The 12,335-nt window shown below is 36.7% G+C and overlaps 1 protein-coding gene across 1 annotated transcript; it reads right to left on the reverse strand.

Moving 5' to 3' along the window:
* Nucleotides 1–83: 83 nt before the first annotated feature.
* Nucleotides 84–7,159, reverse strand: TSLP (thymic stromal lymphopoietin). The gene is made up of 7 exons (XM_074201969.1): nt 7,013–7,159; nt 6,655–6,860; nt 5,925–6,060; nt 5,153–5,191; nt 4,235–4,378; nt 1,494–1,617; nt 84–749 (listed from the first exon to the last, which is right to left on the reverse strand). The coding sequence occupies exons 1-7, from the start codon at nt 7,157–7,159 to the stop codon at nt 715–717; spliced, it is 831 nt and encodes a 276-aa protein (XP_074058070.1). The 3' UTR covers nt 84–714.
* Between the last annotated feature and the right edge of the window lie 5,176 nt (nt 7,160–12,335).

Here is a 12,335-nt window from a genome sequence, read left to right on the forward strand (position 1 = left end):
CTCAGACATTTAATAATCACCTAGCTGTGTGGCTTTGGGCAAGCCACTTAACCCCATTTGCCTTGCAACCCCCCCCCCCCCCCAGTAAAAAGCCGAGACAGAGATTGATTTGTCCAGGGTGACACAACTATTAAGTCTGAAGCCAGATTTCAATTCTGCAGGTCCAGCCCTCTATCCACTGTTCCACCTAGGAACATTTATTCATGCAAACTAATTCATGGAGTCGTAAAATCTTATCTTTCAGCTCATTAGCAGTCACTTAGTCAATTATTCAATGCATGGAATTCCTTGTGCAATATCCCTGAATATACATATATTTTATTTTATTCTTATTATCTCACCTCAAATTCTAACTATATCTCTATCCCCTCTCCTTCCCAGTTAGCTCTAATAAGAAAAATGTTAAAGTAAAAAAAAGTAACCTTAGTAACAAAAATGTAAAAAAAAAAGAAAAAAGAGCAATTCAGCAAAACCATCATAGGACAGTATAGGATAATGCATTTTTTTAAGTACTAACAAAATAAGTTAAAAATTCAGTCTGCAGGTGTTTTAAAAATATAAATAATCTTTATAAACATTAAAGATACTTTTCAGGATTGATATACATATTTGACCTCATCATTCTTATTCCAAGAATTTTAAAAATCTGAACTAAAAATGTATTTACATTTTTTCCTCCTTGCAAGTTCTTTTCAGTAGTTTTATATCTCTTATTCAAACTTTGTCTTCTCTTCTTTTTCTCCTACTAGCTGTGAAGTAAGAGTACAAAATTAAGATAACAATTTAGTGAAATAACTTACTTTAAGAAATATTTTGAAATTTAGATACATTCATTAATTATTTCTGTTTTCTCATAGGTTTACTGGTCAAAAGGTAAATAGGAAAGAATATAATATAATGGATCTAAAAGCACAAAACTCTTTGGACATGTTTACTATAAAATCAAGAATTTAATTGTAAATCATGGGATCATTATTGTTATTTGTCATTACTGAATTTTTTATAGATTATAAATATTGCTTTTTGAAACTTGCTTTCCTGAAATAGCTCCCCTAATTCAGAACAACTCACTTAATTTGAAGGTAGTGAAGCATTCATTGAAGACAAGTAAGGTAATGGAAATATAACAGAAGATAGTGACAAGATTTGGAAAGTACACATTTTCAAATTGTTTTTGGAGCCTGGTTTTATTCTCCTCATTATAAAAATATCAAAGAGAACCACTAACCATCCCTTTCTACTTTCCTATTATCCACTTGAATCACACTTCTATGGAGTTTCAAAACAGAATCATTGTCCTATGACTTGTTAGTGGCTAATTATTAGAGAAATTTCCTATAGCATTTTTCTAGTGATCCAGGGAACTTGCTTTGCCAGTGCCACTTCTCCCTTCAAACCCACTGAAAAATACACCCTTAAAAGTTTTAGTTGACCAAAAAAACTATATTGACAGCATTTTTAAAATTTCAAGGCATTTTTGAAAGAATACATACTTGAATTTTCTGTTTTTTTCCAGTATTCTCTCCAAATTTCTAATAAGTTTCTTGCTATTTCAGAGCATGTCATTTTTTTTATTCTTTCTTCCATATTCTTTTCTGGTGCTTTAGTGTTGTTTGCCTTTGGAACAAGAGAACATAAATGAATACTAATATTTTAATAAACACTAATAAAATCAAGTTATAAAGTTACCTTTGTATAGCTTGAAAAACATTTGTTCCTAGTATTTACCCTATTTAGTCTCTGACATGTATGAGTTGTATGGCTTTGGTTGCTTTAAGGCTGTTAAGATGTTAAGTTTGCTTAACATCTATCTCTAAGCCTAATTTTCCTCATCTGTAAAATGAGGATAAGAGAAGTGAAATAATGTACATAATGCATATTATAAATCTTTACAAATGTCAGTTTCTGTTATCTTTTTATTTGGTGATCTCCAGGTGGAAAAGGAAAAATAAAAGGAGTAAAATAGGCTACTTTAGAGTTATCTTTTGCCTAAAAGATGCTAATAACACAAAGTAGGTTGTAAAGTCAATTGAATATTTTAGAGTCATTGTAAGTTTGTTGTAAGACTTTTGTGGTTTCTATGACTTTGTTCTCAGGTCAGATTTAAGTTTTCAGGCCAGCCTTAGAACTGATCTTGCAACCTGGGGATTTGTTGGATCCTTCAGGTTGTTTTCCCACACAGACCAAAATTTCCAAGGTATTGTGATTACTTTTATTGCTGTAGTCAGATCAATGTCATCCTGTCAATGTTCATTTCCTTGTAACTTGTATTATTTTGCTATTGTTCCTTTTTCCCCTCAATGTATCTAAACCTGAACTTTTTAAAAAACTAACTTAAGGTATACTTTCTTCATTAAATCTCCTTTGACTGCTCTGGTTCTCCTCAGAATTCCTATATCATTTATATTATGAACAATGCAGCTTTTCACTTAACTATATACTGTCTTGTTTACTGATGTTTAGTAAAAATAATCATACCCCCCTACTCCTAATCTGGGTACAATATTTTGTACATGACAAGAATTCAGAAAGTATTTATATTCTAGCTAGCATATAATTGGTGATCAGCAATAATTATGGGTCTTTGCCGGGCACTGTGCTATATGATATAAATAGATATAGATATAACATAAATAATAATATATTATTTGACTCTCAGAAAACCCCCAGTGATGTAGGTGTAATTTATTACCTCCATTTTACAGTTGAGACTATTTCCCCATTGTCCCATGCTTTAGATGTGTCTGAGGATAAATTTGAACTCAGATCTTCCGACTTCAGACTTAATGCTGACCACTAATTCACTCTAGGAAAGACTGAAAATGCCCTCAGACCAGGTTATAATCATTTGGGAGGAAATAATAGTAGCTCATATTTATGTAAGCTCACTTTCCTCAAAAAAAAACCCCAACAATTCATGATGCAGGTTGTACAATAGCTAATCTCTTTTATAGATGAGGCCTGTACCACACTGGCTAATAAGTATACCCAGGATTTGGACACAGATCTTTGACTGCTAGCTCCAGACCTCTTTCCATTACTTCCATACTATTTCTGACTGATTGATTAGATATTACCAGTCCGCATGTTCCCAATTACAATTTTACATTAAAAGTTCAGTTGTTATGAATGTTATAGCAAAATTGTCTTAAATTTGCATTTTAACCAGTTCTTCCCTTTTAATGCTTCCAGTCATACCATACAACAAGGATATAAAAAGAAAAATCAGGAGCACAGGTAATTCTTGAGGGTCACATTCTGACAGGAAGGAGTATTCTGCTGATACTGAACTTGTTTCATATTATAATTATCTGTGTGCTTAACCAAAGAGAATATAAATTTAGTGAGGGCATTTTGTACCCTATCTCTGCCTTGCATTTAGTATCAGTAATAAATACATAGTACTTGATAAACGTTCTTTCAGTTGAATTGCTAAGTCTTTTTAAAACCTAGGATTGTCTTTTGTTTCATTTGCCTAAAGACAACACTACTAATTTTTCCTTCTTTCTTTCCTTCCTAGTTTCCTAGAAAAATATGTGCAAAATACTGGTGTGTTTTAGCAAAGAACTTAGCTTGAAAATACTCACAAGCCTACAATACAATCACAAGCAGTTTTCAGAGATGCTGACTGTCTGATTCAAAGGAAGGTTGAAAGGTACTATGTACAGTTTCACTGAAGATTAGTAAAATGGAAAAAGAATATTAGACTTAAGTAAGGTTTAAAGAATGACCACAGAGCCATGGATTTAGACCTGGAAGGAATTTTAGAGATCATCTTATCCCATCTTATCTCTTTTACAAATGGGCAAACTGCAACCTTTGGAGGTGAAGTAAAGTGACTTACCCAGTGTCACAAAAATGGTTTGACGTGCTTAATGAATGTAGATGAAATTGAGGTAGTAAAGCTGAAGACCTCTACCACTCTTATCTCCATTAGTCACCCTCTAGAGCATAGGTTTCCTTATGTAACTGGGAGAATACTGTTCGAAAAAGTAGTTGTTGTGTTTCTACAGCAGTTTTAATTCACTTTCCTTTCAGCATATAAAATTACAATTGGAACCATAGTTATTTTTCACTGGGGTATAAGTGGAGGGTGTTGAGAGGGAGGAAGAGGGAAGAAGGAGGAGAAGCAAAGCGACTTCTTTGAAGAAGCACCGAGTCAGATATTTCCTATTAGTGCTGCATCGACAGAGATATTGATGATGGAGGGCTGGACCTCCTTTGTTGCCTGTACCTGATTTTCCTGGAAGGCTGGACAATAATTCTTCAAGGCAATGCGAGTCCTATTCACGAAATCTTCAAAGGTTTCCCCCATTTCGATGGAACAGTTGTTTGACCAATTACGGGCAAGCTTTTCTACGATAGTTAGACAACCACTCTGTTTCGGGAAGTATTGAAAGAGAAAGTGAAAACAAAGAAAGGGGAAAGTCCACCAAAGAAAAAGCTGGGGAAAGGGAGGGTGGGAGCGATGTAGGTGGGTTAGAGGCGGGGGAGGGAGAGAGGTAGGAGAAATCGAAGGAAAGGAGGTGAGGAGTGGTAGAGGAAAAGGAGATTGGAGAAGAAAGGCACAGAACAGGATGAATAAGAAGAGCGGTTGAAAGAAGAGGGAGGAACAGAAGCAGGAAGAGGAGGGAAGAGAACAATTTGATAGCGCATGAGGAGTGCTAGTAGCTCTTTGAAATTCCTTTATTCCTTAGCTCCTGAAGCCCCAGAGCCAAGGCTGTGTCAGAGTGATAACTGTAGGTGGCGCCCTAGACCCCCTCCCAATGCTTATCCTGAATTTTCAGGAGTAATTCAGATTCTTTCTTTCCTCCTCAGTTGCCCCCCACAAACATACACAACCTCGTACCCTCTCTACCTCCCGCCCCGCATCTATGGCCAAGAAATTCTCAGATGGAAGGATCTCTTTCAATTTTTGTGAGGTTTCTAATCAAAGCAAAGTCATGGTCTTCCAGAGGGTTTGTGAATACCCTTTACACCACCCCTGTTAAGAACCATGTCCGCCTTCCTAAAATGTGACTGATCCAGGAAATCTCAGTCGAAACTGAAGAACCGTCTCTACCCAAGTTCAACAGCTCCACTTGACATTATGGATGCTATCTCCCCTCCCCCTGCCTCTCTACCCCTCAGCAGCAGGTATAACATTACTCACCTTGGTTTTACAGAATAAATTACTATTTTCAGATGATGACTAGAGGAAAAAAAGACAAACTTATTATAGTAATTTGCTAAGAGTAAGTGCTCCCAATCCAATTATAGATGAAGGGGAACCTCTTCAAAGTGGAATAATTTGCCTTCCTACCAACCCTTTCCATTAAGCCCATTTCATCACATTTCAGAGAATTAGAATTGTTTAGAAGTATTGATAGAGGGGAGGGTGAAGTTTCTTCTTTGACCTATGTTCCCTTCTATTCTAGTCTTCTACCATCTTTGAATGAGATATTGTAAATTGCACATGGTAGGAACAAATGCTTTTTCCCATTCCCTCATTTCACAAGGTTCCAGTCAGAAGACTCCTCAATTCTTTTCTTGAAAATCAGAACATACATTTTAAATTAATGTATGCACAAAACACATACAAAATTTTTGACCTAGACATCCCTCTTCCCTCATGTGTTCACATTCAACAAAACATTCACTTATTGACCATGCCTTAGATTCATTGACTATATCTTATTAACTAAGAATAAAATTCTAAATAAAGAGCAATCTCTTGAGAACTTCCAGAAAAATCACAAGCACAAACTTTCCCTGGGATGATGCTGAAACATTAGATTCTTTTAGGAAGGCCATAATAAACTTATGATTCAGCTATTCCTTATTTTCTGGTCCCAATGACTCTTGTCTTTTAAGAAATTGGAGAACATTTTTTTTGCATCTAATGTTTCTATAGGGATGCATCACTATAGGATCCTATCACTCACCGATTCTGAATCATACAAAGATTCAAGTTTCGTATTATAGATTGTATTTTCATAGTCACTGGCCATTTCATAGTGATTACATCTTCGAAAGTTGTAGGATAATACCATTCCAGTCAGTTGTAATAAGGTGATCAACCTGTAAAAAACTACCAAAACAAATATATTAAGACTCAGCCATCCAACTTGGAATCCCCTGTCCTACCAGTGTCCAATGCCCAGATTTTAAAGTGCTGCTCTTGGTTGAACTGACTCAATGCTGTCAAGACTCTTTCCCTCAATAAAGAATACCAAATTGCCTTATATTCACCCATGTTGTTGCCAGAAGTTGGAGTCTCCCTGTTGATCATCAGAGCTTGACTGACTCCAACATATAAAGTACCTTAACGCCTACGGGAAAATTTGATTTTCTTTCACAGGCCAATGATGTTTTTGTATGTCATACTTTCTATTGCTGATGTAAAAAAATAGGAGCAGCCAAATCTATGGAATTTTAACATAAGTAAAATCATCAGGAATTTCCCTTATTTCCTCCCTTTTATCAAAGAATCCTGGTTTTAAAATGAGCCTTCATTTCAAAGAGACATCTTCAATCACAATTTCTTTCATCTGAAAAGACACCTTTCTAGGCAGGCTGACAAAGATTTTCCTGAGGGAATCATTCTTTTGGGGGAGACTTGATGCCACCACTCTTTTGACAGCGTCTCTAAAGACTTCCATTTTACTCAATTACTTTTTATTCTTTGGGTGACTAGGAGGAAGCCTTATTGTGCATATGAGATGCAAGAGGTAGCCAGGCTGAAGATCACAGCAGCATTGGTTAGAGCTAGCATATTTGAACCCAGTGAATGAGGCTAGTGGAAATGGTCCAGTGAGTTTTTCCAAGAACAAAACTGCTTTCCGGAGAGATGCTTTTACAGACAGGGACAGAGCAGATACCTACATCAAAAAGACTGTTCATCAGAAATTAAAATGTAGAGGGAAGGAGTCATGGGATGTATTGGGAACAACATTAGCATAGCGTTACTTGTAAAATTTTGGCGACAAAGAGCTATTTTCCTTCAAATTCCAACTCTCCTCTCCCTAGTTACGTGGTTTCCAAATGAACGCAAAGAGATTAGATACTGGACATTGATGTCAAAGTCAAGGAAAGAGGTACGGGAGGTGCTGTCCAACACAGAAGCAGTTAGAAGCTGCAGAAGAAAGCGGCTGGTGCCGGGCCGCCCGTGCGCAACCATGAGGCGCGGCTAACTGAAGCATTAATCAAGCTCCTGAGTAAAGGGCAGAGATTCTCAAGAATTGGGGGTAGATCGGGTGCTGCCCTTGGATTTCGACCACTTCCAGTTCTCATGCTGTGAGCGAAGGTTGGGGGGAAAGGGAAAGAATGTAAAGAAAAGGGGAAAGGAAGGAAACGAGGGAGTGATAGGGACAGAGAGAAACGCAGAGGGAGAAGGAAAGGAGTAGGAAATGGAAGGGAACAGGAGAACGCCAGGAACGGGAGGGGGGAAGCTCTGGACATCGCAGTCCCGCTGGGAAACAGTTTTTGAAACCGGGCACCTTTTCGACTCAAGTTAAAAGAAGACTCGGAGGACGAGGGCATCGAGGAAGCTCACGCACTTCTCAGTCCCGCCCCCGACACATTTTCCTACTCCTCCCTGTCCCCGCTCCCCGCCCGCCTGTTGAATCCTGCTGTTTCTTAGCCCTTGGGAAGTTCCTAGGAGTCATCACTTGGAGCCGCAGAGGCAGAGCACCCTGCATGAATCTCGGTAAAGGTCACAGGAATTACAGAGACCGGGAACCAGAGCAGTGGGTGGAGTGGGGTTGAGAGGAAAGGGTATTGGATAAAAGAGAAATTTTGTGGAACAGCTGTCAGTTGTAATGTTCACCCAGAATTGTTGATGTTTGGACTGAGAGAAGGGAATTTGTATACCACTTACGTAATGATCAGCGGATGATTCACAACAAGATTTGGCTGGAAATGGCAACACCAGTCTAGGCTTAGTTCCTTGCATCTCTAGGTAAAAAGCAAAGCCATTTTTCCTAACAACACTTGGGATATTGTGGGATGCTGTTGAAATTTCATTCATGGATAATGTAAATTCATGGCAAATGTGAATAACAATAACAAGAAACAGCTTTGTAAAATTATAATGACCAATTGATCAATCATCCCAGAAAAAAATGTAAACTCTTGAATATAATATAAAGCACAGTTTATGTATTGTTTGACTTTGCTGAACTAAAAAAAATTGTTCTAAAGGAATACTAGCTTGCTCTAAAGGAAGGGGGAGTGAAGGATATATTTATAAATGAAAATGAGTAACTAAATGGCACTTTTTAAAAGAATATTGTAAATGGTAAGTAAGTTACAAATCTGTACTTGTGAAGTTTCTGCTCTGAGACTTCTCTGTACACATAAAATCACAGTGCTGTACTATTTCTGCCTGGCAGGGAAATTGGCGGAGAAATATCATTTGCCTCATCAGAGACCTACTTTTCTCTTTGTTCTGCATGGATGCGTGTAAGCATGGTGGTATTAATCAGAGAATTGCTATATCATTGCCATACTCTTAAATTTGTTGCATATTGCAGTTCTAGTGCAGAAGGAATCATAGAATCAAAGAATCCTAAGAGACTGAAGAAATCATACAGATTATCTAACTCAACACATAGATATCTACTACATGTAAGATACTCTGTATATAAAACAAATATGAACATGGTTGAGACCAATAAAGAAAAAAAAAAGGATGGGAAACCTAATTTTTAGTGTGTGTATGTCATTAATTCTGAACTCTCAATTTCCTAAAGGCTCCTTCAAAAGTTCATAACATAATTCCAAATTTCCTGAATGAGATTTTCTTTGGTATATAAGAAACTTTCTCCTTTTTTTTTTTTTTAAGTTTTTACAAGGCAAATGGGGTTAAGTGGCTTGCCCAAGGCCACACAGCTAGGTAATTATTATGTGTCTGAGGTTGGATTTGAACCCAGGCACTCCTGACTCCAAGGCCAGCTCTCTATCCACTGCGTCACCTAACCACCCCCCTAAAACTTGCTCTTTTTATGAGCTATCACATGGTATCAGAGCATAGCTGAAAAATGGGTGGCAGACTACTTGAAGAAATTTACTCTTGAGTATTATTCTCTCTCTCCCAGGAAGCACAAGATCCTATTTCCTTCTGTCCTGTCCTCCCTCAACAGGTAAAAAATTACAATGGAAGATGATTATTTAAGGAAAATAAGGAGCAGCTTGAAATGCTTCAGTACAACTGAAGGATGGATATCACAGAGTCACAGAATCTTAAGAATTGGAAGGGATCTCAAAGGCCATCAAAGAAATAACTAGCAGTTTTGGTGTCTAAGCCCAGAAATGATGCCTGAAGTAAGCAACACTAAACAGTCCTTCAAAGGCAGCAGAGTTCCTTTGAACTTCAGTAAACTGAAGTTCCCCTGGCACCAACCTCCCCTTTGGATACCTCAAATGTGCAAGAAAGGAGGACTAGACCCAGCTAGGGAAAAACTTACATGGTAGTGACAGCTAGCCTAAGAAAGGTACTATCTGGTAACTTCCCAGTAACTTCTTAACTATCATGTAACTTCTTGCTAAGTAACTTCTGAAGGGGTAAAAGTTTACATGTATAGATAAATAGATAGATATAGATAGATATTTTATACACACATGTACATATGAATAAAATGATTGTTAAATATTTGAATTATACAAAAATTAAAAAATAATTATTTTTATTTAAATTATTTTAAAGTGCACAACCCTGGCTTCTTTGTCTTAGTTATAGCTCCAGAAACCTTCTGGTTCAATACTTATCTAAACAAGAATCTTTGCTATGATGTACCTATCCAGAGGCTTGGACTTCACTTTAAGATTTCTAGTGACATAGGAGTCTCTTTCTTCTGAGAAAGCTCATTTAGTTTTTGAGGTTCTACCAGCTGGGAAGTTTTTTCCTTTTTTCAACCTGAGATCTGTCTCTGAAACTTCCACTTATTGCTCCTAATTCTCATCTGTGGGGCTAGGAAAATTATGTCTAACCACTCTTATGCAATGGTGACCCTTTGCCTTTTTCTATATCTTTTTCATTCACTTTTTTTTAAATTTTAGTTATCTTTGTATGTGTCATATCATCTAATAGACAATAAGCTCAATAAGGACAGGGACCTTATTTAAGATAAACTTTATATCTTTTCCTGAACCTATATCAGTATTCTGCACATATTAGGTACTTAAAAATTGTTGAATAAATAACTTCATCATACTCATCACTTTTTCATCATCCTCTGCATATATGAAAGGGAAAGGGAAGGGAATAAGCATTCATATAAGACCTACTATAGATTAGCCACTGTGATGAGTACTTTTGCAAACATTACCTTAATTAATTTTCACAACAACCCTGTGAGGCATGTGCTATTATTATTTCTATTTAACAGTTGAAGAAACTGAGACAATCAGAACACTTCCCCAAGATCACACAGTGTCTGAAGCTAGTTTTAAACTCAGATATTCCAGATTACTGGCCCTAATTTCTATCTAGCGTGCCATGTATCTAAAACTGGAATATTATCAATGGGTAATGATAGCTCTTGCATAGTGGTTAATCTCTATTTTAGATTGGTTAAAAAAAGGTCTAAGGGTCTAAAAGGTCTAAAGGTCTAAAAACTACTGTGCATAAAGATGTGATGACTTCTTCACTACTATGAATGACAGGTTCCAGTAACACTATAAATACTATAAGTGTCCTGAATTTCTCATTCTTTAAATTGGAACTCTTGAGTATTACTGCAAATGTCAACTTGCCTAATGATGCTTTTATGTAGTAGTTGCCTATGTTTAATGTCTGAACCTTCATTTTCCAAAAGCATTCTAAGTAGTGTGACCATTATGTGAGTCAGTTCAGGGATGATTTCCAACAGTAGTGTATTTGAAGAGGCCCAACAATCTCCCATGAAATCCCATCATTAGCAAATTCATTCCTGTGAGTTAAGCAATTCCTGGCAAAATTTCCTTTGAAAAAACATTCACACATACACACACACACACACACACACACACACACACACACACACACACACACAAACAAACTAGTTTACTGCACACGGATTAGATTTTTCTTCCTCTAAAGAATAGAGAAGGAGCAATATGAGAGGGAGGGGAGGTGAATGCAAAGTCTCTGAATAGCAAGGCCAATTTGAAGACCAAACAATTCTACCTAAGCCATAGTCCCTTTAGAGCATGCTGTGATGAGAACAAGAACTACAGAGAAAGAATTAGAGACATAAGGACAACCGAGTGTCCCACTTCTCTATAAAGACTTCAATATTTCAAAAATATGTGATTTTTATTAGTATGGGAACTGCCTCCACCAAATCACAAATCATCTGTAGTTTAATAGATTACAGAATCGTAAGAAATAATTTTATAGTTAGAAGATCAGAGATCATCTGACCAAATGCTCTAATTTGTTGTTTAGTCATTCAATTAGGTCTGACTCTTTGTGACCCCATGGAGCAGCATATCATACCAGGTCTTTCTATACTCCACTATCTCTTGAAGTTTGTCCAAGTGAATTTCATTGTTACTATGATATTATTTATGCATCTCATCCTTTGCCATTTCCTTTTCCTTTGCCTTCAAAATCTTTCCCAATATCAAAGTCTTTCCCAGTGAATCCCATCTTTTCATTATGTGGCCAAAGTATTTATGATTCAGCTTAATTGAGATAAGACTTGCCCAATGTCTTACAGTAGTAAATGGCAGAGTTGAGATTTAATTCAAGTCCTTTGGATCAAATAGAGAGCTATTTCTTGTACATTGTTCTGTCTCCCATAAGTCTTACAGAGTGGCATCAGTCTCAGATATCTTCGTTGGCATGCTCAGGGTTGTACAGTTTATAAACTTGAGAGGCTTGAATCTAAATCCATTCACCCAAGCTGTATAATAGACTCAACCTCCCATGATAGCTTTCTTAGGCTTCTTTCAGTTAGTAGAGTTTTTCACATGGAAAACTATTTTTCAATTTTATCCTCATTACTCTCTAGCACTATGACTTACTAATGGCAAATCATAACCTCTCTGATCCCATTTCCTCATCTGCAAAATAAGGAAAATAATACTCTTCCTCTCTATCTCATTGAATCATGAAGAGAGTTCTTTGTAAATCTAAAGTTATGGTATAAGTATGGGACAGCTAGGTGACACAGTGAATAGAGTACTAAGCCTAAAGTCAGAAAGACTCATCTTCCTTAGTTCAAATCTGACCTCAGACACTTACTAACTGTGTGACCCTTACTAGCTGTGTGAGTAAATCATATAACTCTCATTGTCTCAGTTCCTTATCTAGAAAATGAACTAGAGAAGGAAATAGAAAACCATTTTTTAAACAAAGTGTATATGAACCA

This window comes from Macrotis lagotis, chromosome X (assembly GCF_037893015.1).
Source record: "Macrotis lagotis isolate mMagLag1 chromosome X, bilby.v1.9.chrom.fasta, whole genome shotgun sequence".
Taxonomy (NCBI): domain Eukaryota; kingdom Metazoa; phylum Chordata; class Mammalia; order Peramelemorphia; family Peramelidae; genus Macrotis; species Macrotis lagotis.